The sequence below is a fragment of the Atta cephalotes genome, assembly GCF_000143395.1.
Source record: "Atta cephalotes unplaced genomic scaffold scaffold00008, whole genome shotgun sequence".
Lineage (NCBI taxonomy): Eukaryota > Metazoa > Arthropoda > Insecta > Hymenoptera > Formicidae > Atta > Atta cephalotes.
In genome coordinates, this window is record NW_012130072.1 from 3,489,003 (window position 1) to 3,514,881 (window position 25,879).

A 25,879-nucleotide genomic window follows, 5' to 3' on the forward strand; every position below is an offset into this window, starting at 1 on the left:
ATATATATATATATATATATATATATATATATATAGAGTGTAGCATACATTTATAGCGTACACATCATGTGTACACAATCGCGAGACGTATCACAATCATATGGAAGGTCGGCATATAGGCTAATTAAATTACATATAGTAATTACAATTCCGAAGTCTCTTACGACTGACGTTGCGTTCGCGTTTTTAAAAATATACGATATCTCCTACGACATATGTACAAATCCCGCATTCGCGATTACACGGTGGCAGAAATCAGCAGGTGCATTAAATAACATGCTTCTTAGGTAGATAGATATAGAGGCGTATACCGTAAGAATAACAATCGGCAGCGTTGAAGCGCACTCACGTACGATGTAATCACTTTAATTTCGCATAACTTACTATCATCTACCGCGTGACTGCATTGTAGTATATAAACACTACTTGTGTATTTACGGTCCATAACTTGGATGGACAAACACTGCGTTCCTTGCGTACAAACGCTGTTCAATAACATTGCAAAAGTATTCGAGTACGTGAAATTTACCGAAGGATACGTATTACTTTTATCTAATAGCTTTTCACCGATTAAAAGGCCGATGTGAAAGTTGTCGTGTACGCGATTTAAAAAAAAAATCGCTCCATTAGCGACATATTAACATTCACCTCTACGTTCATCTGAAGATGATAAAATGCGAGGCAATAGAATTATATTACGTGACTGTAAATAATACTACTGTTTATAACACACGCTCGTTTCCGAGCACATCCGTAAAGGCATTTCTTTTGTAATAATGTATAAATCTCACTGTGTTATTCTTCCCATCCCTCTCGTTCGCGTGAAAATAAATAAAAAAAAGATTGAAGAATATTTTCTCACAATAAAGATATATATATTTGAAAGCTGCGTATGGAATGTGAATAAATTATATCTAGGAAAATATCATTAAATTATATAATATTATGTGAATAAATTAAAATTTTCGTCTAAACTTTCGTCGAGATTTATTCTTCAAATTATTTTGTCGACTGATTCAATCTTCTAACTCTATTTAATTTTCATTTTCATTCAAAAATTGTGTTACATAACATAAATTAAAATAACTGGATTTTCACTACGTTACAATATATATTGTACATGTGCATGAAAAATTGCACACGCGACTTGCTCTCATTTTCGGTTCTGTCTGCGTTCAAAGTGCATCAGAAGGTTAAAGCTACGCTTCTTAAATAATGTAATCAACTGCGGGAGCGTAAGTGTAAATTACTGATAAGAACGAGCGGAGCATTTGAGATGTCGAGAGAAATCGGCATCTGGGACGATAAAATATCTCGGGTGGATGATTACTAAATCATTTCCCTCGTTGGATTATCATCCTGTACGATTAATTGACTCGATATTTGTAAGCCCCGCGAGTTTCTTACATTATGTATTGGATCGGTAGGCAAGTCGGTAGGCAGTTCCGTGTAGATCACTCGCATTTACATACCTAGCGCGAACGTTTCAACCCTAAGCCGTCACTTCGCACCTGCGAGAACCTCGCCGATCGATGCGTCCGTGACTCCGATATGTGCAATTTCTTCTCCCTCCCCTCCCAGTGGAATGTAAAACGTTCGACTATTTCGTACTGAGCAATTTATTTGTTAATACGAAAATAAATCTTGTGCGTTCCGGCACTCGATCTTTGCTACGAAGGAAACCACCACTAAACTCGTACGTTAAACACATTTCCTGATCGAATCAATCGTCTCGGAAAAAAAGGATGTTTTCGAAAATTCTTATTTCTTAGGAAATTGTGAAGAGCATGTACATCGATACAATTGTATGAAACCGCTCTGTCATTAACTTATTCTGTTATCGCTCCTTTATTAATAGCCGCTATGCAGCTGTTTGTTACATGACGCGCGCCTAGCATACTTACTTATACCGCAGTAAAATATTTTAATTCGTTATCCTCCTCTCTCATTCTTTAAATCAGCTGTTTCTCAATGTACCATTTCTCATTTCAATTGATATGTATCTATTTCATTATCATTTCATGTTCTTTCTTACTTGATATCTATTTGTTCATCTCTATTATTACTTATTTTCAATACCCATCTATAATTCTTCTGTACAGAATATATACTCGGAGATACGTACGCACATATACATATATGTTCATGTTTTATATATGTATATGTACAGCATTAGGTTAATTCTAATTGTAAGGGTTACTCTATTAGCATTGTCTAATAAACTAATAGTTGTTTTTATATTGATATTACTTGTATTATTAATATTATTATTGTATTTTTTTCTTAATATTCCTATTTTGTTTTAGGTTTTATCTTCATGTGTATGTGAAGATAAAATCGAATAATTTATTTGAATTCTAATATCTGTCATAGAAGATTTAAAGTGGAATCATTGACTGCACCCATTAGTATGCATCTTTCTGTTACATTTCTATTATATTTCTTTACATTTCTTTACATGTTACAATTATTATTATCAAAAAAAGTTTACATTATTATTACTTAAAAACAGATCAGGTACAATGAAAATATTCTATCAATATTTTTTAAACGAATGATCTTTTCCGAAATGAATGATTCAATCATCGGGATTCTATGTGTTTCCCTATGTCCTCATCTCCACCCTTGAAATCATCCCCTCGTCGAACGCGTTTATTTACTCCAGGTCCGTCCGATATCCTTCATTTCTCGGATCTCCGAGATGTCGACGGCGGTAGGATTGAGCAGCTTCTTGGCTGCGTTATGCTTGCGCTGCATGTCGTAGCCTCCGATCTGGCCGTTCTCCAGGGGCTCGTTAAGGACGTGCGTCGCAGCGTTGGCGGCATTGGCGGCGGTACGTTCGAGACAGAAGTGCCGGCACGATAATATTACGACGAACAGGCCGAATAGAAGCCCGAGGACGTCGCCGATGAGAACGTCCCACCAATGATGCCGGTTGTCGCCCACTCTGGTTATCGAGCATGTAACGGCCCACATACTCGTCAGGCACTGCAGCCACGGTTTCAGAAACAACGTCCGATTCGGCATACGGTTCTGTAGATACCACTGTGTACGATGCGACAAAAGACGAACAAACGGAACTCTCTATTATGTATTTTCACGATAATTTCTATTTTCTAATTATTTTGACAATATTTTTATCCGATGGCGAGAAAAGAACGTGAGAGGGAACAGATGCGTAATATACTTTGACTAAAATTCTCAATCTTCCAGTTTTTTCTTATTTTGAAATGAGTTACGTATTTTCGAGAATTTATTTCGCAACTTTCTCATATTTATCTATCTGTCTCGCGGGTCCGTGAAAATCGATATGCCGCCGATAGATTTTTTTTGCAAATTCTTTTCCGTCGCTTAGATACTGATTACCGATATTAGACCGGAAGTACTCGATGCTGATATCGCAGTTCCCTATATTGCCAACAAGCTGCTGAACTTTACGGATAAACTAGTGGGATCTATTTTCTTTCTCAATTTTATATTATAAAAAATAGTTTGTCAAGTTTTTATGTTGTAAAAGAGAATTTTCTTACCACCAAGAAGATGCTCGTGTAAACGGAGAGAGCGGCATGACCGGAGGGAAAGGATTTGTTTGAATCGTTGATGAACCAGGTGGAAACCTCGGTATTCGTGCACGTGTAAGAAATGATGTATCTGCAAAGAAAATACAAGAATGTCACTGTTTTTGTTATTGTCCAGTCACATTAGATACAGATTGATAAAATTTAAAGCAAATATTTTGAAATATTCTAAGCAAAATTCCAATATAGTTTTTATCGTTATAATTTTACTTAAATAATAATATAGACAAATGAATACTTTATTTTAGAAGGATACAAGACCAGGTATAAACTGGCAGCAAAATGGCATTATAGAACTCTATATAACCGACCGTATGTAGCTTTACCTTCCTCGCGATTGATAAATATATCTCCTACGGTTAACTACTCTTTTTTTTATATAAAATTCTGATATAAAGAAAGGATATAAAAAAGCGCGTAGCGATTCGTCTTGCGATAAGAACATAAATAATAAGCTCTTTGTGTTTTATCTCTCAGCATTGCTGAGAACCTACGCAATTATACGTAGGTGCTTGGCATGCGTATCTCCTTTTCTTTCCGGAATCCATATAGTATACAGACCCACGAATACGCCATTCGCGTATCAGGCTACCTACATGTCGACGACATAAAAGTCGACCGGATTGCGCCTAAGTAGCAAGCCAACCGGGACAAAGAAAGAAAAGGTCGGTGCTTACTCATTGGTGCAGTTGGCCGCCTCGCGCGGTTTGCACGTGTCGAGAAAGTGTGGCCGCGGCTCACCGATTATGACTTTCATAGCTTCGCAGAGGAGTGTAAGCGTTAAAATCCCCGCAGCGTAATGTCCGTACCAGCGCCAGATTAGTTTACTCCGGGTGCCATAATATGACGCGTTTTCGTAACTGTCAGCAGAATAGTAAATATATTCTGCGATCCATATCTGAAACCGACCAAAAAGGATCTTTATAAAATGTGACTCTCGACACTTCCTACTACTCTTATTTCAATAAAGCCGAATCGAGAAAAAAAGATTGTGAATCTTCTTTTCTTCACAAATTGAAGTAAATTTTTTTTCATACTGACACTCGAAGAGATCATCAAAATGTATTCATATTCCTTATTCATTAGTTTTCTTATTATTGAATAGCTCACCTTACGTGTTATAATCTTAGTGTTATGATCTGTTGCATCAAACTTTTCAGTTTCAAACAAGAAATAAATCCAAAATTTATGAGCGTTACTCACTTACACTTTAATATCTCAAAAACAAAAAAAAATAATTATATATGTACAGCCAATCACAGAAAGGTTGCAACACTTTTTCTTCGATGGCTTTCGGAATGCAGTTTACTCACCGAGCGATTGATTCTTATTTATGTGAGCAAGCTGCATTCCGAAAATCCAAAAGGAAGTTGCCTTTTAGTTGCTGACTATATATATAGGATGGTCCTTAAGTATTTTCAAAAATTTTAAGTGATAATTCCTTACATTTTAAGACAGAAACTTTATATTGATTATATGTCCAAAAGTATTTAGTTTCAAAGATATAAAGTATCAAAATTGAAAAAAATCCGTTTTTTTTAATTTAAAAAATTACTTTTTTTCCAAAATTATTTTGATGAAACTTTGTGTATGTTTAACACTTCATTAAAATAGCTCGAATGATTTTTGAAATTTTTGAAAAAAAAAATGAAATTTTTCCTTCAGTTTTCATTTTGTATCTTTAAAACTAATTGTAAGTCATTTCAGTCATATGAAGTTTTCGTCTGGAATTAATATGAGAAAACATTCTTTAAAATTCTTTTAGAATACATAAGGAATATCAATACATATAGAATATCATTCTATATATATATGTATATATATATATATATATATATACAATCGTTGATATTATAGAGATTGATTTCCGACTTATATAATAAAAAAAATATAAATCATAAGTCATCTGATTTAAATTAATATTGCATAAAATACGTTCAACTAAAAATATCTTTCGTATAATATGAAGATTTAATATTCATTTTTTTCATATATTTAGTATAAGATTAGAAGAAGCAAGAATGTGAAAAGGAATATTTACCACTAGTAAAGGCATGACGACACTGAAGATTATGATTGAGCCTATAGAGATTGTGTCACCTGTGAATTTGAATGAGATCTTCGGATCATTGCAAAAGAAACCGATCTGCTGGTACGGTTGCACGAGTATTTCCAAGAGCGCCAACAGTATGAGCACTAAAATGCAATAAATAATCGCAAATTAAAATAGATAGACAATTCACTGTCTTCTCGAATATCAATAAACAATTTCGCGATACAATATTTCCAAAAATACTTATGCGGAAGGAATGATTTTGCTGAAATATCTAAAAATTTAACTATAGATCTGAAAATAATTTTGTTGGACCATCAAAATAATTATATATAAAATAAATATATTATAATTATAATCAAAATAATTATAATTATATGAAAAACTCAAGCAATGTTACAAATTTGTATATTCTAGCAATCAATTTGAATGTCCTATTAATAAAATATCTAATTATTTTGATAGTCTAACAAAATTATTTTTTTATTTGTATCTAGCTAAATTTTTAGATACTTCAGCAAAACTGCTCTTTCTATATAAAAATTAATTTGCAACCTAATCTAATCACGAGTAAGAATATTAATAATTTATATGTTATGTGAATATCAAATATATGTTGTGATTATATATTATAATATATTATAATAAATTATCATAAATCGCATAAATATATCTAAAGTCTATACGTTTACAGAAATTGCATATGATTAAATGCATTATCAAAAAATTTCCTTATGCATTTTAAGAAAATTGATAAAGACAATTACGAAGAAAAATTATGAAGAAAACAAATTATGTTAACAATTATGAAAAAAAGAAATCTGAAATTTCGTGTCCTTTTAACACTCTTAAAGCTTAAAAATTATATCATTTGTAATGAAACATTTCAGTGCATGTTTATATTTTTATAATGACTGTTACTTGTCTTATTTGTATAATGACTGTGTTTTAATAATCTCTCTGATAAAACAACATAGTTCTTCATAAATCAATCTATCTCATAAGAATAATCACGGAATGAATTATCTAATTAATTGCGTAAAGTAAATAAAATTCTTGGAGTGAATAATTGCGTAAACCAAGTCAATGTCGTTCGAATTTCCGTAATCAAAGAAATTTTTCTGCATTTCGATTACGTTGGTACGACGTAAATTTTGTTTTTTTAGAGTTCCTTAAATAAAAAAATAATTTGAACATCATCTTGAATATAATGGACGAAACGCTTAATTAAGGTAGAATGAAGTATCTATCTAATTCTAACATACGCGAGATATAAAATGAAATCGAATTTGATTACTTGCATTACTAGAATAATATTAAAAAGCTACTATACATGAAATTAGCAAAGTTAAGCATAAGAATATTTAAACATATAAATATTTTAAATACCCATTAAATACTTAATAATGATATCATCACGTCATTTAACAAAATATACTTGTATTATTTCATTATCAAAGTTAATTATATCTACATTTGGATACGTTAATTCATATAAAGCAGCCTTTAATATGTGTTAAATATAGTGTGAGAGACAGAATTATAAGCGATTCAAGCGACCAAGATACATATGTATATCTATCTCATTCCACTTTAAGCAGCAGCTAAAAATGGTGGACCAATAAAAAATGTCTGAACAATGTCCAAACTCTTAGGAACTCCACACAATAAAAGAACAGAGAATAAGAATTTGAACCTATCAGAAATCATGTATTGTGAAATACACAGTTTCTGATAGGTTGATTCTTATTCTCTGTTCTTTGTTCCCTTTATTGTGCGGAGCTCCTTACTTGAAGAATTTCACGTTTTTTCAAGTTATATATAAAATTGACGACATTTTTTTCAATATACTACGACTATATTGAAAGTCTGTAATTCACGTTACATTCACGTATTACATAGATATACATAGATTACAGATATACATAGATAACACTATAGATTTTTGATATTGTCAGTGCATTTCAAAATGCATCTTAAACAATAGTAATTACGATCAGAAAATTATAATCAAATAACACGCGTGATATGGCAAGTATTTTATCTCCTATGTATACACAGTTAGATACTAAGTAAAGTTTTTTCCTAGTACGTACCAACAATCAAGTGATTGCGACAAGACCATTTAATTAGTCTACATGGCGTCGTTTTCTGTTTCTCAACAACTTTTTCACCTCTTCTATTCTCATTCACGATAGAAGGATTTTTCTTCGCGACGGTGCATCGTCTTTCGGAAAGCGAACGATTGTGCATCTCGTGTGTGAAAAGGAGAAAATGTTTCAACAACACTGCGATACACTGGCTCGTCCGACATTCAATGAGCGTTCTGACGTCTAACCACCACGAGGAACTCGCACGTCACGTTACTATTATATATATACGTGATTTAATGCGCATGCGTAGTAGAGATACGCGCGAGATTATTTTTCGATTCGCACGTACTACAAAAAATATTTTGTCCTTTGGAGTAGAAAAAACAGCGGAAAAAAATAAAAGATTGATCTGAGTCTCAGACATTTGTTTAAACTCATCTGCGATTTGTCAATGTATATGTATATGTATGAAATATGATTAATGCAAAATGAAATAAAAAAGTTGCAATCTTACACAATTGAAAAATTTGTTTTAAATTTAACACATTTCTCGTGTTTTAGGTTCAAATTTTTGTATTAATAATAACATAAAATGAATATGTTAGAAAACACAAACATTATGCAAAAATTAATAAAAAATATAATTCTTTAACAAATTTAGAAATAAATTGTAGAAACATATTCCTTCAATCAAATTAACATTTACATTAATAATATATGTTAAATTAACATACATTCATCTTTCATTTAATTATTCATTTATTCATTCATTTATATTTTTTAAAACTACACTGTTTTGTATTATTTGTTCACTTATTCACAAATTAGATTATTTGTATTGTATATTCAAACAATTTAAAATAACATAACATCCAAATAACATAATCACATCATGTTAAATTAATATTCGTAATGTTAAAAATTTAATCCAAAAATTTTAATAAGAATCGGTTTTAACACAAATAAGCAATGTTTTTTACTGTGTAATTTTGACGAAAAATTTTTTAGTATATATTTAAAAGATAATATAATATTAATATGATAATAGAGCAATTTTGAGAATAATTTGGATTTCTTATGTTTAAAATTAAAATGAGGCAAAACTATTAGAAGTCGGTTTTGTAATTCATGAGCTATTCTTACAATAAACTATATTTAATGTTAATAGTTAATAAATTTTAAAAAATATTTGACATTTAGTTATATATAAAAACAATTATTAAAAATGAAGTCATAAAAAAATTATTTCATCATATAATAAAGAAAAATGTACGTTTCTAGTCTTCATCAGCGCAGTAAAAAGGTTGAAAAAAATTGTTAATTTATTGCAACAATTTTTTGATTTATTTATTGTATGACCGAAACGTATATATTTCTTACATGAAGAAATTGGTTTTTATTATATGCTTTTATGCTGCTGATTAAATTGCTAATTTAAAATCTCTTCGAATTTATATATTATTAAAGTCAAGGGATTTGATTCCTATATTGGAATATCTATATTATACATAGGATGAAATCAAATTTAATCAAATTTCAATATATCTAATCGTAAATATTAAGTACTCAAGAGTGTGGTCTTAGAATTTTGCTAAAACTCTGAAAGGTGCGTAACGTGCATGTGAATAATATTGATAATATATCTAATCATTTGATAAAGAACAATGCTTTGGTCAATTATCTAATAATACTATAGGTAACAAATACGTAAGTGCACCTCTAATTTTGTTAAGTTGTTGATGGCACATAATACATCTATTGATTTGCGGTTCACATTTTTTGTAAAATCTGCAATACTGTAAAATCTATAAATAGGAAAAAAATGACCTAATGTAAAGTATATTGAAATCTTTATGTAAATAGGTAAAAACTTCTAAATAAATAAATAAATAAATAAATAAATCCATTAAAAGTGAAGATGCCTAACACAATTATGATTCAAGTAGGAAATTTGTCATTAAAATACACAAGGAAATGATATCAAATTACTCATTCTGATGTTGATATTTCCGCAACGCACAATAAAGGGATTTCCATTATGATTATATTTCAGATTGAAAAGGATTTTTTTATGATATATGATGTATTAGCGAAGTGACTAATAATAGTGTGATGTCAATAGATAAGTTATTGTAGAGGTAAATTACTATGCACAAACTCCTTTTCTTTCTTTTTTGTATGAAAATTCATGTAGATGATGTATAAGAGTATCAGGAGCGCAGAAGAACTTAATGGAGTGCAAGATATAGCTGTACAATGAAATAGAAACAACGCGATCTAAATAAAGGTAATATTGGAATATAAAAAAATATTTTTAGCTAATATTATGTGTGTGTTTATGTAGCTGAATCCAATAATTTAATTATTAGTAATCAATAATAAGAAACTAGGCTGATATGTGAATAATACAAATAAACGACAAGCTGAATCTTAGTAATAATATTTTAGCTTAATAATATTTTTATATTTTGAATTTTTTTAAAACACAATTTTAAATAGAATTGAAATAATAGCACAAATTTAATTAATCAATTTAATAATAATGATACTAAATAAATCTTTTAAATTATTGTAAATAATTATATTTGTTTTAATTATTATAACTTCAATCTTAGAATTCTGCTAAAACTCTGAAATATGTATCAGATTAATAATTAAATTAGATTTCTTAGACGAATACACACATACATCGTACAATGCATATCTACATATACGATGCATCCTTATAAGTTATCGATATAAGAAATAACAAGTAGATATCCACAAAGCAAATTTTGTTTGTAAAAAATCTTATAATTATATAATGTACACGATTATATATGTATTATATAAATAAAAATTGTCAATAATTTGTTTATTTAAATGTCTGTATAAAAATCTTTATCGCAAACATGTAAAAATGAATGAACGGATAATCTTTTTAAAAAAATAAGATAATTTTTTAAAAATCAAATTATTAAGAAATCTTCACAAATGCTTCGAAAAGTGATGATTCTCTATGGATTTGAAACGCATTTTCCAAATGGAAAACTTCATAAATTTTTTTGGCTCCGTCAAGCGCGAGTGCGTCCGCCACGTGTCGCTCATAGCCTTTTTTGTCGTTAGATAAAACGTGCACGTTCGGTGCATAATTCAATTATGGCGCAAAAAAATAATGTACCTGCCTCACGCGTCGAATATACCGTGTGGTAATTATGATTTTCGCCTACGTCAAAAAAACGATTGTAACGCTTTAAAGCGTTACAATCGTTCATATTAGTTGCTTTTGCGAGCAATTTATATAAAACATGTTTTATATAAATACATAATATATTATCAATATAAATAAAATATATCTATTTTTACATAATAACATGATATTAAATAACATGTAATAATAGCTACACTGTTTATTAGTTTGTGACTAACTCTTTTATTTTTCATGTAAACTAATTTTTAATTCCAATTTTTTTACAAAGCGCATTAAATTATTATTTGTATTCTATTGAATCGTAAACAGTTATTATCGCTATAATCGTATTTTAAATGTAAAAAATTAATTAAGTATTAAATTTTATTTGCGTTATATAGAATTTCTTATTAACTTGCTATTGAAGATTGAAAGAAATTGCATATCGAGAATTTGTGTCAAATTGTATTACTTTCGCACAATATGTATTTAATCGCATATAAATTGACAGTTATATAAAGACAGTTATATATATTATATATATTATATATATTATATTATATATATTATATATATTATATAAAGTGACAGTTCGATAAGCTGAACACACAAATTAATAATTATGAATTTGAATAATTTTATTTATTCAAATATTTATATTTCGCAGAATCTTCCACAATTTTAATTGTTTAAAGACAAATTTAACAAATTATTTTATTCATTTTTTTTCTTGGAAAAAATTTCTTTTCTGCGCATTTTATATTTTCACCTAAAATAATCAAATACATCCTTATAAGTATAATTAGATTTCAAAGTTAAAATTTTTTTTATAAACGGTAATTAAGTTTTTATAACGACCAATAAAATTAATCCTTTGCGATTCGCTGAGAGCATAATGCCGTGATTCGAATTTCAACGTTCCGGTCTATCAACAACACATATCATAAAAACATATATTATATAAAAACATTAATTTTATCGACAAATACATACTATTATTACATGCAGTTGTTAATAAATAAAAAATAAAGAAGCATATTGAGTTGAAACTAAAGCGCTATGAACTTCAAAATTTGAAAACTTAAGAATCTCTACTCTCAAAAGATCACTCTAGATATATGTTTCGAGTTTCTGTGAGTTTGATCATTTTTTTTTACACATAGATAACTATGAGTTGGACAAAATTTTCTTCTCACTTTGTAGGTCTGTCATGCATGTATCCAGAAAAATTTGTCAAAATTTTTTAACATGAAAGCTAAATTATTATTTAAAAATATTCCTAAGTTTTTTTGTTACTGAATTATCGAGGATTAAATAAAAGGAACATTTTGATATTATTACTCATAATTTCGTTAACAGTTAGAATTAAAATTATTTCATAATTGTATAGGCTCTAGTAAAGTAAATCAACTATTACGACGCAAGTTGTATTTACATTAAATTTAATGTACTAGTTTTAATATTAATAAATATGTCTCGCATAACAACTTGCGTCGGCTCTTTATTAATAATTGAAATATTAGAATATTTTATTGAATTTATGCATTACATTATGCATTACATATATATAATTACATAAGAAGATAAAAAGCAAGTTAAGAGTATAAAAGTATTAAGGAGATCCTAAAATAAACTCCGATCAAATCACTAGAGGTCGCCACACATCGCACATTGACATGTCTTTTTATATTATCATATCAATATCTCATGCACCTATAATACACGTAGTCACACATACGTGTCAATTTTGTATAACAAATTCGCTGCGATAAAGCGTCTAAGTTTAATTCTAAGAACTCGATGTTGTTTGTTCGTGTAAACTACGTGTCTGGAAACCACTATTTCGTACGTACAGTTGCAAAATTTTCATATCAAGCAAATATTATCATGACTTGACAGCTGAGATGTTAAAAAATACTAAAAAATATATCAATTTTGAAATTTTTCATTCTCGACATAGATTCCACTTTCCAGACGTGTATTAATGCGTATACTTTAATCCTGGAAAAGGACTTTCGAATCGATGAAAGAGAAAAAAAATATTTCTTATACAAAAATTATACGTGCTTACGTAAAAGGAGGTTTTAGGATCCCCTTAACTGTATCAATATCAATATATGCTTATTATATGCAAATATATCTGGAGATACGGTCTCGACATTAAGCATTGGCGTGAGATAAAAGCACTGTTGTTTATCATCTTCGTGATAAACAACATGCCTATTAATCTGTAAATACATGTACATTTTAAGTTAATATAAGTAAAAAATTGCTAAGTCTCTAAACTTTCGCATAAATCAATGGCAAATTTTTATTCTTCTATTAAATACATATAATTTGCTATATTTATAATTTTTTATATTATCATGGTATAATAGAAAATGATATACCGTAATTTTAATGTAATGTTATAATTTTTTTTAAAATCTATCAAGAATCAACAATAAATATTTAAATTTTGCGTGACGTTGATGACGAATTCATTTAAAATTCTTAGAAACAATTTAACAATTTAACAAAGTTATATGATCTTCTAACACGAAACTGATGATTTTCTTATTCAGTCTAGATAAATCTGATTCACCTTATCAAGTTAGCAAATATTCAGCATCACTGTGAGCAAACAAAATTCGTCAAAAATTCTGTGAAGATTGAATAAATCATATTATGTTATACGCGAATATAATTTATTTTTGTGTTAAGTTTAAAAGTTAAGTCAATTACTAAATTACCAAGATAATTATATGTTTGAATAATTCAAATAAATCTGAATATATACATATAAATAATATAATCTTTTTTATATAAATAGAATTATTTTTTATATGAAGATGAAACTTATCAGATTGCTCGTAGCGAATAAGTTATATATTCGATCAAGCTTCAGTTATTGCGTTTTAAATACACAACAGTAATCGACACGTAGTCGACATATCTCAATAAAATATATTTAAAATTTACATAAAAATATTATTAAACAAGCATCAAGATCCAGTCTTAATATATGGCGCTTCTTTATTTATTTGATTTATTCATATAGTTATCTTTGATCAGAAGCAGATGAAAACTCAATCGAAAACCTGATCAAATTTCTTTGTTTTCTTTAAGATATACCTCCGAAATCATGATAGCCTTGATCTTTTGCATTTCGTGGCTCTATTGCTATCATATATAACAAGATGAATGAGACGAGCAAATTACGGAGATTAAGTGCCCTTTGTCACACTTTCGCGATGCGGGATGTCTCATCGCGGCGGAAAGAAAAACGAGTAGACAAGTAAGGAATTGCAACGTGTAGCGTGATTCATTCCTAATATATTTCAACATGTAACCATGTCAAGAAATGGTAAAATGCGTAAATCAACTTATACACCATTGACAATATTCTTTTAAAAATTTGATCATGCATGGTATATTTATGTGATCAACTGCAACTTCGAAATTACCAAAGTATAAAAATACTACAATTTTATTAATTTTTTATCTACAAGTACTATTACAATATTATTACAAACTGTTCTAATAATTATTATATTTTAACGATCATAAGTATGTATTTTATATTTCATAATACATTATTTTACTATATTTATTACTTTATTTTGTCATTGTATTTTTTTACATAATACGTATTCGGAAAGATTACTCTTTGCTCGATTGATGTTTAAAAAATTATGATTTCAGTACGTATAATAATATATTTGTATCTTCGCGAATCTAATGTGCCGATATATAATGACCGTTAAATCATCGCATAATCTAGCATCGGCTTCGTGATGGATGGACCGGACATTGTTTCAACTTCCACATGATCCGGTTAGTTCAGCGTCGTACGTGCACATTTATGCCCCTAGAACGATCCCTAAACTCAAATTAGCCTTGAATTCTCCTTAATCTGAGTCTAACTAACTGTGTGTCATGCTCACTGCATATGTGCGAGCAAGAGAAGAACGGGCGATGAGTGGCACACATCTGTACGATACAAACGTTGCGGGGGAGAACATAACACCCACTAGTAACATACACGGCTGCGCCGTAATCGTTTAAAAGGTTAAAGCCCTGTTTGATACTTCGGAATATATATTTTTTCTCTTTCTTCTTCTTTTCATTTTTCTCCTGCAAACATCTGTGTAGAGCTTTATCCAGAACATATGATTGGAACAGCACGAGGGTAGAGAAGAGCATAACAAAATTCAGTCATTATCAAAAGTAACATTGATTAAAAATTTAACTATTACTTGTTTATGTAAATGAATTTGATTCTTATCAAATTAAAATCAAATTAAAATTGAATAAGTTTAATTTAAAATAATTCTACATACGTAGAAAGAAAATTTAATTTATATTTAATGCAAAAAAAAGTTTATTCAAGATTCATTTTTTTACTTTGGATGCTTTTTTACAATTTTCCACTGGTCATGATGTCATTTTGTCAAGAGAGATGTATTTTAATTTTACGAATAAAAATAAAATACAATAAATCTCAATAAAGTACGTAGGAAAATGTCCAACTTTGATTACAACGCGTTCGAAACAGATACTATACTTCATCATGTATGGTACTTCTCAAATGCTCTTACTACATACAAGAGAAATTCTCTGTATATTAAATAACATTCGTATGTTATGCTTGTATTGTCGCATATATACGGTGCTTAGAAGCGAGTAGATCGTACAGCTCATTGCTATAATTACGCGACAGATGCACAGGAGAATTTAAAGCGACAAGCTCGTAAAAATTCTAATTAAACACCCGTCTGTAATGTATTGCATTGCACAAAGCGGCACACCCGTAAAAATTCTAGTCAAACATTCGTCCGTAATATTGCATTACACAGTTCGTGGTTTCCCTGTCAGGCTTCATTACACGCGTGGTTTCACCCTCGGCGAATGCGCTTCCATGCAAAAGACTGCACTCGTACCGCATAAGCGACAGAAAGGAAAACGAAGGGAAAAAAAGACAAGTACCTCGGTTGGAATCCAATTCTCACGTTTCTATGTCTGTTATTCATCTGATCGTATCGAATAACGATTGATTAGAAATGACTGAAAGTTAATCTCAACGGATGCAAAAGCTTTAATTCTCTTCTTATTAATGTGATGTATAAAATTATATTAATTGAATATATTTAACAAAAAATATAAGTGAGACAAATAGATTCAATTTTCCATTTTTTATAAAAGTATTATGAATTTCAATATATATGCAGTCAAAAAAATAAATTTTTAGATAAAGTTGAACAACATAAAGCGATAATAAGATTGTATTATTAGTATACTTACATCTTATTTAAGTTTTCTATTTCAACTTCTCTTTGTTTATACATAAGTATACGATATCTTTTGCTGTTTTTTCAATCAAGAAAAAAGTTATTTTACAATTTCACAAACGAGATAGTTGTCAGTGAGAACACTGGCGATTAAATTAATTATAGCGTGCTAGTTTCCGCGAAGTTCCGCACTTTTAGCCGTTCAGGAAGAATGCGCGGTATGTACTTCCGACTATTCACGGTTTACTTGCTAATGCAATAAAGTCAGTCCCGTCAGTTAACACATAAGCTAACACTTCCTCTCATCAGGCGTAAAGACATACACATTCGCTACGAATATTTATGGGGCTAATAAAAGCCATGCTGCACTCAATTAGCAAAATGGGCTTTAAATACTAGATTCGGCAAATTGGTTATTATAGACGTTACTGAAGTAGATAATGTGACTTGCATCGAGGAAGTAAAATTTTAATTTGATAATTCAATTCTCTGATCTTTTTCAATCATGAGAAAGGATATATCTGATAAAAAGACAACAATAGCGAATCTTTTTGAAAGAAAAATTCTGTCAGCTATAGATTTATAGCAAAACTGTAAAGTGAAAAATTTGAAAGTTATTAAATATGTACGTGCGAATAATCCTTGAACTCATTTTATAGAATTTTAATACAAAATATATCGAAAAAAATAAGACTAAACGAAAACTAAAATATTACATAGATCGATATAAATGCGAGAAAAATAATTAATGTTTTTTATTATATCAAATTTGTAAAGTTGTGAAATCAATATCGTATTTGCAGAATTTTATTATAATCAGATAATTTTTATTCTTCCTAAAAGATTTAAAATAGAACAGCAAAATTCGAGAAAAATTGTTAAAGTTAAAATCAGAAAACAAGAGAGGAGAGAGAGAGAGAGAGAGAGAGAGAGAGAGAGAGAGAGAGAGAGAGAGAGAGAGAGAGAGAGAGAGACGAGCCAATTTATATTTAACGAACGATACGTTAACGAAAATTACATTATGATATGATTATACTTTTTATTATTTCAATTAAAATTTATTTAAATTGTAATATTTTCCTAAATCATCTCTTCCATCTTTTCTATCATTTCGGATTCCTGTTTTTTACATTCTTTTTGGAACATATCAAGAACTCTCATACGTTTCAAGGAAAAACTGGGGAATTTATTGATTGCAAACTTTAAAAAATGGAATAGTACTTAGATTATAGAGATTAAATTCAAAAGCGTACATAAGTATTCTTGAAACTTACTTGATAACGCCAAAGCCAGATCTATGTATAACCAGCGTAATCTTTTGCAGATACTCATGATTTTTTCGGATACAGTAGGAGACGTTGTTTCGTTATTGGTGTTCTCCACTGTTTCCTCCTCCAACGTTATGGTACTACACCTCGTCAATTGTTCTGTGGAACTCTGAAGAAAAAAAAAATTTGTCAAAAGCTTGAAATGGATGAAATCATGATCATATGGAAATATCTAGACGGAAGTCTAAGATAAAGAAGGTCTAAGATATCTCTTTTATCAAGGTATCAAGGGAATGAAATCTAAGGGAAAAAAAAATCTATCGTGACTATCTTGGCTGATTAGTCTAAGGCACGTGCACTGTTCATGAATAGTTATGAGTTTTCGTCTCACTATCCATCTGTCGCCTTTTGGTTGATTACTATTCTTCTTTTTTCTTGAGCTTTAACTTCACAGCGTTATTATGTTCCGTATCAAGTACTTCGTACGACCACAAAGCAAACACATACCATTTGAGATGTGTACAAAAAAATGTGTGTACAAAAAATATTAAATGCGAAACGCACACAATGATATTAATTAGACGTATAATTCTGTTCCAAAATATAGTTCGTATTATATTTTATTACAAAGTATCTAAAATTCGCGAATCAAAATACTAAGATACCTGAACTGAATAAGACCCTCCTAATTTATTGTATTTTTTTTTTAATTCTATTTATAAGGATATTGAAATAATCTAAGTGAGACTCAAATCTTCATTTCATTCATTTTCAAAAATAAAATATATTGTTTATATAAAATATGTGTAAGTAAACGAAAAAAAATTTTGTTAAACTCTGACATTGGATCTATATGCATATGAATTAATAAGACCCAAATTAAAAATAACAAAGAAAGTAAACATTTTCTTTCTAAATCAGTTTTAAAATGATTATTAATCATAAAAAGGAAATTCCTTAGGACTTACTCTATTCTCAAATATTACAATTACGTTTAATTTTGTTTGTAATTAATTCTTTAATCTTTGGAAATTTTTAGCAATTTAAATGCAAATTTGATTTTTTAAAAGGTAGCAGCATTGAAAATCGATGTAAACTCCACACATAACAAATAATAATAGCTATAATAAAAATCACATAAGTGGCCCTTATTTAATAAGTACATCATTTAAAAAAATACTTATATTTATTTTTAAAAATTTATTTAAAAACATGGGAGAAGCTGACTGATAGCTTACTTAGTCCCTTCCCCCTTCTCACAAAATATTTATTTTTAGCTAAACGAAGTGAAGGCAAAAATTTTTTTTGAGAGCGTATAAATAGCGCATTATTATATAATTTATTCATTAAGATTTAATTAAGTGGGAGGATTAGCTAGGCAGACCAGTAAATGCCTTAAGCAGAATGCAGCGCAAAAATTGAAATTATGTAAACATGAAAGCGTATAAATAGCGCATTATATTTACATACATAATATTAGGTGTGGGAAAAAGTTCGTGGCGTTTTTTTAATGCCATCTAATGGGAAAAACGCCTTTTTCCCATACCTAATATTACATACATAATTTACAATATTCATTAAGTACAAAAACAAAAGCCAAGATCGAGCAAAATTGAATGTTTTACACAATATATTCTTATATTAAATTAATTTATTTCAGATATGATTGAGAACCGAAAAACTTTCGATTTCGATACAATCATTCTGAAACACTAATAATCCCCCCTAAATTAGAATAGAAAGAAAGAAAATAAGAAACTTATTGCGAAAAATATTACTTCAGTATTCAAATCTGGGACCTCTCAACTTTCCGAGAAGAGTGTCTTAGCCTACTTTCTTTCTATTCTAAATTAAACATCTTTAATGTTTAAAAAATAGGGACAAGAATAAAACACATTTCTTTTTACGGTGTACATATAAATAGTAAGTAGTTATATCATATAAATAATAATAAAATTATATATTTTTCATCAGAAAATAAATGAATAAATAAAAAGAAGGAAATAATACAGCACACAAAATTTAATTTGATCTGGAGATTAGGCCATGATATTCTTATATATTTTATTTATTTTTTTGACACTTTGAAACCGAATCGAATCAAAGTGCCTAAATTACTCCATCAAGTCACAATTTTTTTATCATCGGAAAATAATTCAAAATTTTCCAGTATTCTTAGAGTCATTTATGATTTAGTTTTTAATATACAAGCTGAAGTAAACGAGAGAAAGTAAGTTCAATGATAATGCAAGCTTATAAAGTTGATATGCAAGTTAGTATATTAAATATATTCGAAAATCGAGCTCTCTCTTCGAACTGTCGAGAAAAAAAATATTGTGACGTGATGGAGAAATTTGGACATCAGATTCGGTTTTAGAACGTCAAAATATATAAGAATATCATTTTCTATAAATCAAAAATTTTTTGTATGTTTGTGTAATTAATAAATTTTTCGATTTAATTGAAGAGTTATTATTTCATTTTTAATTTTCATTATTAATTTTAATCCTTTTAATTTTATACATCTTTGATTCCTCTTTGGAATCAAAGGCTGCATTCCGTTATTCATATGCGAGTACTGAAAATCTATAGTACATGTAATGTGAACTAAAAATTTTCAGTACTCGCAGTGAATAATGGAATGCAACTTAAAGAGGAATCAAATATATATATTGTATATAAAATTTAAAAAATTAAAATTATTATAATGAAGTAACTCGTAATGAAGAATATACATCACACTTGATAAAAACTATTCAAATCTTATTTACATCTACTTTTGATATATAAATTAATAACATAGTAACGATACATTATAAATTCCGATAAATCATAAATTCATTTTATTTGTTACTAATTCGTAAAAAATATTACTTGTAACATACATATTATGCTGATGTTACACACAATCTTTTGTCTAATATTTATGAGGCACATTCCCGATCACTATCGATGCCATTTACGAACAGATAATCGTAATCCATAATTATATATGTATAACCAGTCTTTATCTCAAAAATTTGTTCAGAATAGCAAGTATTCTGTTATAATTTTTTTTCAAGAATTTTCTTGCTGGTATTTTGAATTTTGGGATCTGTGTGATATAACATTGTGTACTCTATAACATATAATACACTATATCTTGAAATATTTTAGTATATTACTCAGTATACTACTTAAATGAGAGAACAAATTGATCAACCGACTTGATTACGATTTATTATAATAATATATACGTCAAATAAACTGTGTTACGTTTATGTGACTTCATCAAAGTCCAAAAGATAGGGTGAATTTTTTAATAATGCGCGCGTCGACGGATTAAGTAACGTGATATACGAGTGTTGTTACATACCAATTCGCGATATACGGTCGCATCGGTTTTCCACCGCAAGCCACAGACACGCGAGATACAAGCGGGTTATTCTTTTTTTTTAATAGCGGTGCGTATTTCGTAAAGTGATCTCCTGTTTTGAGAACACAACTTAATCGAATTACGCTTTGTCGAAAAACATAAAGCAGCTTTCATTAAGGACAAGAACAACAGAAATAATGTAAGCAATAAGACGTAAGCAATAAGAAAGATAAAATGAGACTAGATAATTATAATATTAAGTAATAATATTGTAGTAATTATGTAATAATATTTATGTTTTTCTATGTATCGTGATATTTAACCATATCATATCTGTAGTGTTATGATAGGAACGATGATAATTATTTTATCATAGCTTCCCAGTAAACAAGAATAAATTCAAATGAATTCATTTCAACGTTTTCGAATTCGCGCTTCTGATTTTTCGAATCCATTTGAATCCATAAATATATTTAAATTCAACATGATGAATAGCTCTTTCGTATTTTAATTCATTTTTCGTATTTAATTCATTTCAATAAAAAAATAGTATAATACTAAGATGGATATATCTAAATTCAATATAATGAATATTTTATTTCGTACTGTAATTTATTTCAATCAAAAAATAATATAATGGACATGAATCATCCAAATTCAACATGACGAATACCACATTTTGTATTTCTATTCATTTGTGTGCAAAAATGCTTATCTAAATAAGTTAGCCATGAATATATCAATTCAAAAAATCTAAATAAGAACAATCTCATTTAAATTCACTTCAATTAAAAAAAAATTCTATGCATAATTTGCAAGCTGTGAATACAGCATCTATATTTGAAATTATTTGCATCATTGAAAATTACAAATTGAAGTTACAAATTGATAATTTAGTTACATGTCTCGAGAATGCAAATCGCTCACAAAGAATTTGAATGCGTATTCTACCGCTTTCTAAGATATGTTCGCTTCTATCCTGATCTGATAGCCAACCGTATGTTCGTTTATTGCATCTGCATTGAAAGTTACGTTATCGTGGCTGTGATATAGATTTCCTAACCTAAATAGTCGCCAATTTTAATATTTTAATTCAGAATGACACTTTTTTTCTGTCAAATCTTTATTTTTACGTGAAAATGCTTCGATCGGGTATATTTTTATCGAGATTTGAAGTAGGCGTTATTCTTAACATTTACCTTCAATCCATTTCAATACACGCAATTAATTAAGAAAATATGTATTTTAATCTTTTTTTCTTCATTACAAAGTATACATACTATTCATGTTCGTGAAGAGAAACAAATTTATGCCCTCAGATATTAATTCATTTCAATTCATTTCAATTCAGCTCCGAACTCTAAAGTGCGAACTCGGAAAATTAAAATGAATTGCAATTTTTTAATTCATTTCAATCCATTCTCGTTTACTGGGTTGCATATTAAAATTTATTAATCGCTATTTTAAAAAAATAATATTTTTATCGCTAATAGATTAACAGATAGACGTTAGGAATTTTATTACACTGCTTAAACGACCAACAGGAACCAACCTCTTAACTGCAGCTTCTAGCCGCCCTTGGCATACTTATCGCCCCCAAACATTAAGCTTTGTTATATCTAATGCGATCATGAAGTGATAAGTTTACCGTATTATCTGCATTAACAAATACTGGTATGATTCTGGTACGATTATTTTTTTTAGCGTGAGAAAACTGTAAACTTTGGGAATATAAATCGAAAATTTTAGCAATATTTTAAATATAGTATAAATTTTATAAAAATGGAAAAACAAAAAAGGATGTCACAACGTAAGATATTGGTAGCGAATATTTAGATTTATTATATTTAAATTTAATAGATTCACAAATTAAAAATATACATTTCGGGCTTAATTAATTTTCAGTATACCATATATAAGAAATTTATTTTTCGCGAAGTACCTAAAATCTGAGTCTTATAATCATTATAATCTATACTGTTAAAAAGATAATTATGTAAAAATGTTCGTTAAAATATTTCTACGATCTAAAGTAAATTAGGAAATCTAATGATAGTTCAAAGTGTGTCGAAATTAAATTTGTTATAAGATCCAGTGGAATTTAATTTTTTTTTAAAGTCCAATAGTCCAATGAATTCTTAATCGATTATTGATTAACACAAAATTTCCAGATTCTAGTGAGCACAATCAATTTCTTAATTATTTACAATAATTTGTGAATTCATAATTGAAGTCTTCATATAAATTCATATAAAAAAATTATACCTGTGTCACAGTAAACTTCTATGAAATAATTTCAAATAGTGGATGACTATAATACCTCTCTTCTCGTTAAGATATTATGTTATGATATAAATTCTTTTCATGGCAGTCTTATATACTCGATTTGTGGAGAAGATCAAGGAGAGGGTAATCTTGAACTATGTGGGGGAAGTTGATATTAAGTAAAGAAATGTTTCTGGTAATCGGTCTGTATCGCTTCGCTCGCTAAAAAATATTTCATGCATGACTGCATGTATAAATATGTACAAATATACATAATACGCATAAATATTCATAAACATATATAATTATTCCATATTTATTTTATGGTTGTGAATATTATATTAAATTTAAATATAAAATATTCGCTATCAATCTTGCATGTCGATCTCCCTTTGTTTTTCTATTTTAATTTTAAATCATTTATTTATATAAATTTTATATTAAATAGTATATTAAATTATATATATTAAATAATATAAAAAATTAAATAATATATTTTATCTGTACATAATTTTAACAATATAATAGATATACTATTGATGCAGATTTATCAAAATACTTATTGTTAGCATGCACCTACGAGAATGCCTACGTTAACATGCTTATAAATACACGTAGGTTAATAACATTTAATTGTACTTTTTAAATTTCGATAGACAATGAAACGTTCATATACAAAAAAGGTAGATACTTTTAGTAGGACGCGCGTGGAAAAGATGAAAAATACAATTCATTATATGTATACGAATGAATCATCATCGTTCTCAAAGAATAGAATTAATCTTGAATTTTCTATCACCTACATCGCAAAGAAATTATTTCGACCACCTATTGGATCCGCAGCTTTCTTTTACAGCCTATCTCGTTCGTGCAACTAGTAAATCATTCCAACTTTAGATCATTTTCTTCTACTCCTTGACGTAAAACAGAGTTCGTGAGTCGCGATGCATTCTCTTCCACTCTTCCGGTGGAAAGAAAGAAATAATACGTAGGTTGTGGCTATACAATGCTTTAACTAGTAGTGGTAATAATTGCAATAGCGAGTGGGGCTAAGCCAATCTCTAAATCTAAATCTAAAGAAATTCCTCGCTGATTCTTGAGGTTGAGTCAGTTCAGAATAATGCACTATACTTATGAAACTTATCCTCAGCTCTATAAAGCTAACAGAACCAAATCAGTAGAATAAAATTGGATCTATCGAAATTTTTGTACTAAATTGTATCATTAATGATAATTTTGTATCATGTGCCATTTTGAAAAAAATTATGGCAGTGCTAGCTTAATATTAAGTTGACCAAATTCAAAATAAAAGAAAAATAATATCAGAAATCATATATAGGATTGAATTTGCTACCACCAAAACAATTTTATATGTCATTCCCAAGAAAATAGGCACTGCTAATTTATTGTAATATTTAAGCTGGCAGGACCACTAAAAAAATACAAAATTTAACACAAAAATACAAAAATTAACACAGCTAAATTTGTACTAATTTGTATTAAAAGTAAGTTAATACTTTACATGTTTTCTCTTTAAAATGACTTTATTAGTATATACTTACAATCTATGAGGCATTCCATCAAATCAATAAACTTTGAAACATTATCATTTTATTTTTTTTAAATCTCTAACGTATTACTACAGATAAAAACATGAAACACATGTTTCGAGAAAAAAAAATAAGACGATATTTCAAAAGTACTCGGTTTGACGTGGAATGCCTCATAGATTGTAAGTATAGTTTGTTTAAGTAAGAATGTAACAGGCCTATCTGAAAAAAAAATGGCTTTGAATTTTGTATTGATTATTCAGTAGAATTATAGCCAAAATACATTTATATTAATAAGGAGTCTAATCGCCGGCAGCGTCTCATAATAAATCTCTCCGAGGCATACTTTCCACTAAAGAAATCGCATATTCACTTCTAGATTCGTCGAATTTTGCTTTGAAGTTGATGTCGGTTTTCTACGAAGTTTTCTCTTGATGAGTGATCACACATTTTCAATGGGATTCGTATCGGATGATTGTGAAGGCCAGTGGAGTATCTCGATGTCATTTCTCTCTTTCCAGAGCCGATTTCAATGTTTGGGATTATTATTCTTCTAGAGTAACCAATCTTTAGCTTTACTGATAAATCAGCGTTAGACAGACGGAATCAAAGTTTTTTGGTATATTTTTTCAGCATTCAGATTGACAAAAAAAAGATAAAGTCTTCGAATCTGTGTTTTTTCGTCTTTATACGTCCTATTCTACATAATCGATAATTCTTTTGCTCAGCAATTGAGTTTGCATAAGTGAGTTCTAAGAGTCCCATAAGAAGACCAAAAAATTTTGTTTTATTTGATAAGAATTGATTGTTTAACATTTAGATTGTTTGTCGGCCTCCAAGCAGATTGGGTGCTTCTGGTCTAAACAGTTGCCGATTTTTTATCTAAAGTAAAGGATACGCCAACAGTCTGTTCAGTCATCTGGGTTCATCTGAGTCCGCAATTTTGCCAGCCTACCCGCCACTTCATTGCCGAATGTAATGCTTTGATTAATTTTACTCGGAGATTATACCACTCTCGCTTAATATACAAAGCGTTTCATAAAATACATGAAATCTCAAAAATCGTTTTCAGTGAAAAAAATCAAAGAGTGATATCTTTCTTGAATTTCTTGAATCTTCAACTATAATATAATGCTTATACAATTTCTGCATTAAATTAAGGTCAATTTGAAGTTCATCTAAAAATCCATATTTTTATTATATACATATACGATATAATATGACTTTCAATTTTTCAAATTCTAATCAAAATGTTAATTCTAAGAAAAAGAAACTGTT

General features: G+C 28.9%; 1 protein-coding gene across 1 annotated transcript in view; it reads right to left on the reverse strand.

The window, feature by feature from the left end:
- The window catches only part of LOC105627362 (lipid phosphate phosphohydrolase 1-like), a 103,871-nt gene that overhangs the window by 69,075 nt on the left and 8,917 nt on the right, over positions 1–25,879 (reverse strand). The window contains exons 2-6 of the mRNA XM_012208647.1: positions 17,438–17,600; positions 5,620–5,774; positions 4,256–4,476; positions 3,531–3,651; positions 2,661–3,045 (exon numbers count right to left, since the gene is read on the reverse strand). Of these exons, the coding sequence (XP_012064037.1) occupies positions 2,661–3,045; positions 3,531–3,651; positions 4,256–4,476; positions 5,620–5,774; positions 17,438–17,600 (1,045 nt within the window). The remainder of the gene's footprint in view (positions 1–2,660; positions 3,046–3,530; positions 3,652–4,255; positions 4,477–5,619; positions 5,775–17,437; positions 17,601–25,879) is intronic.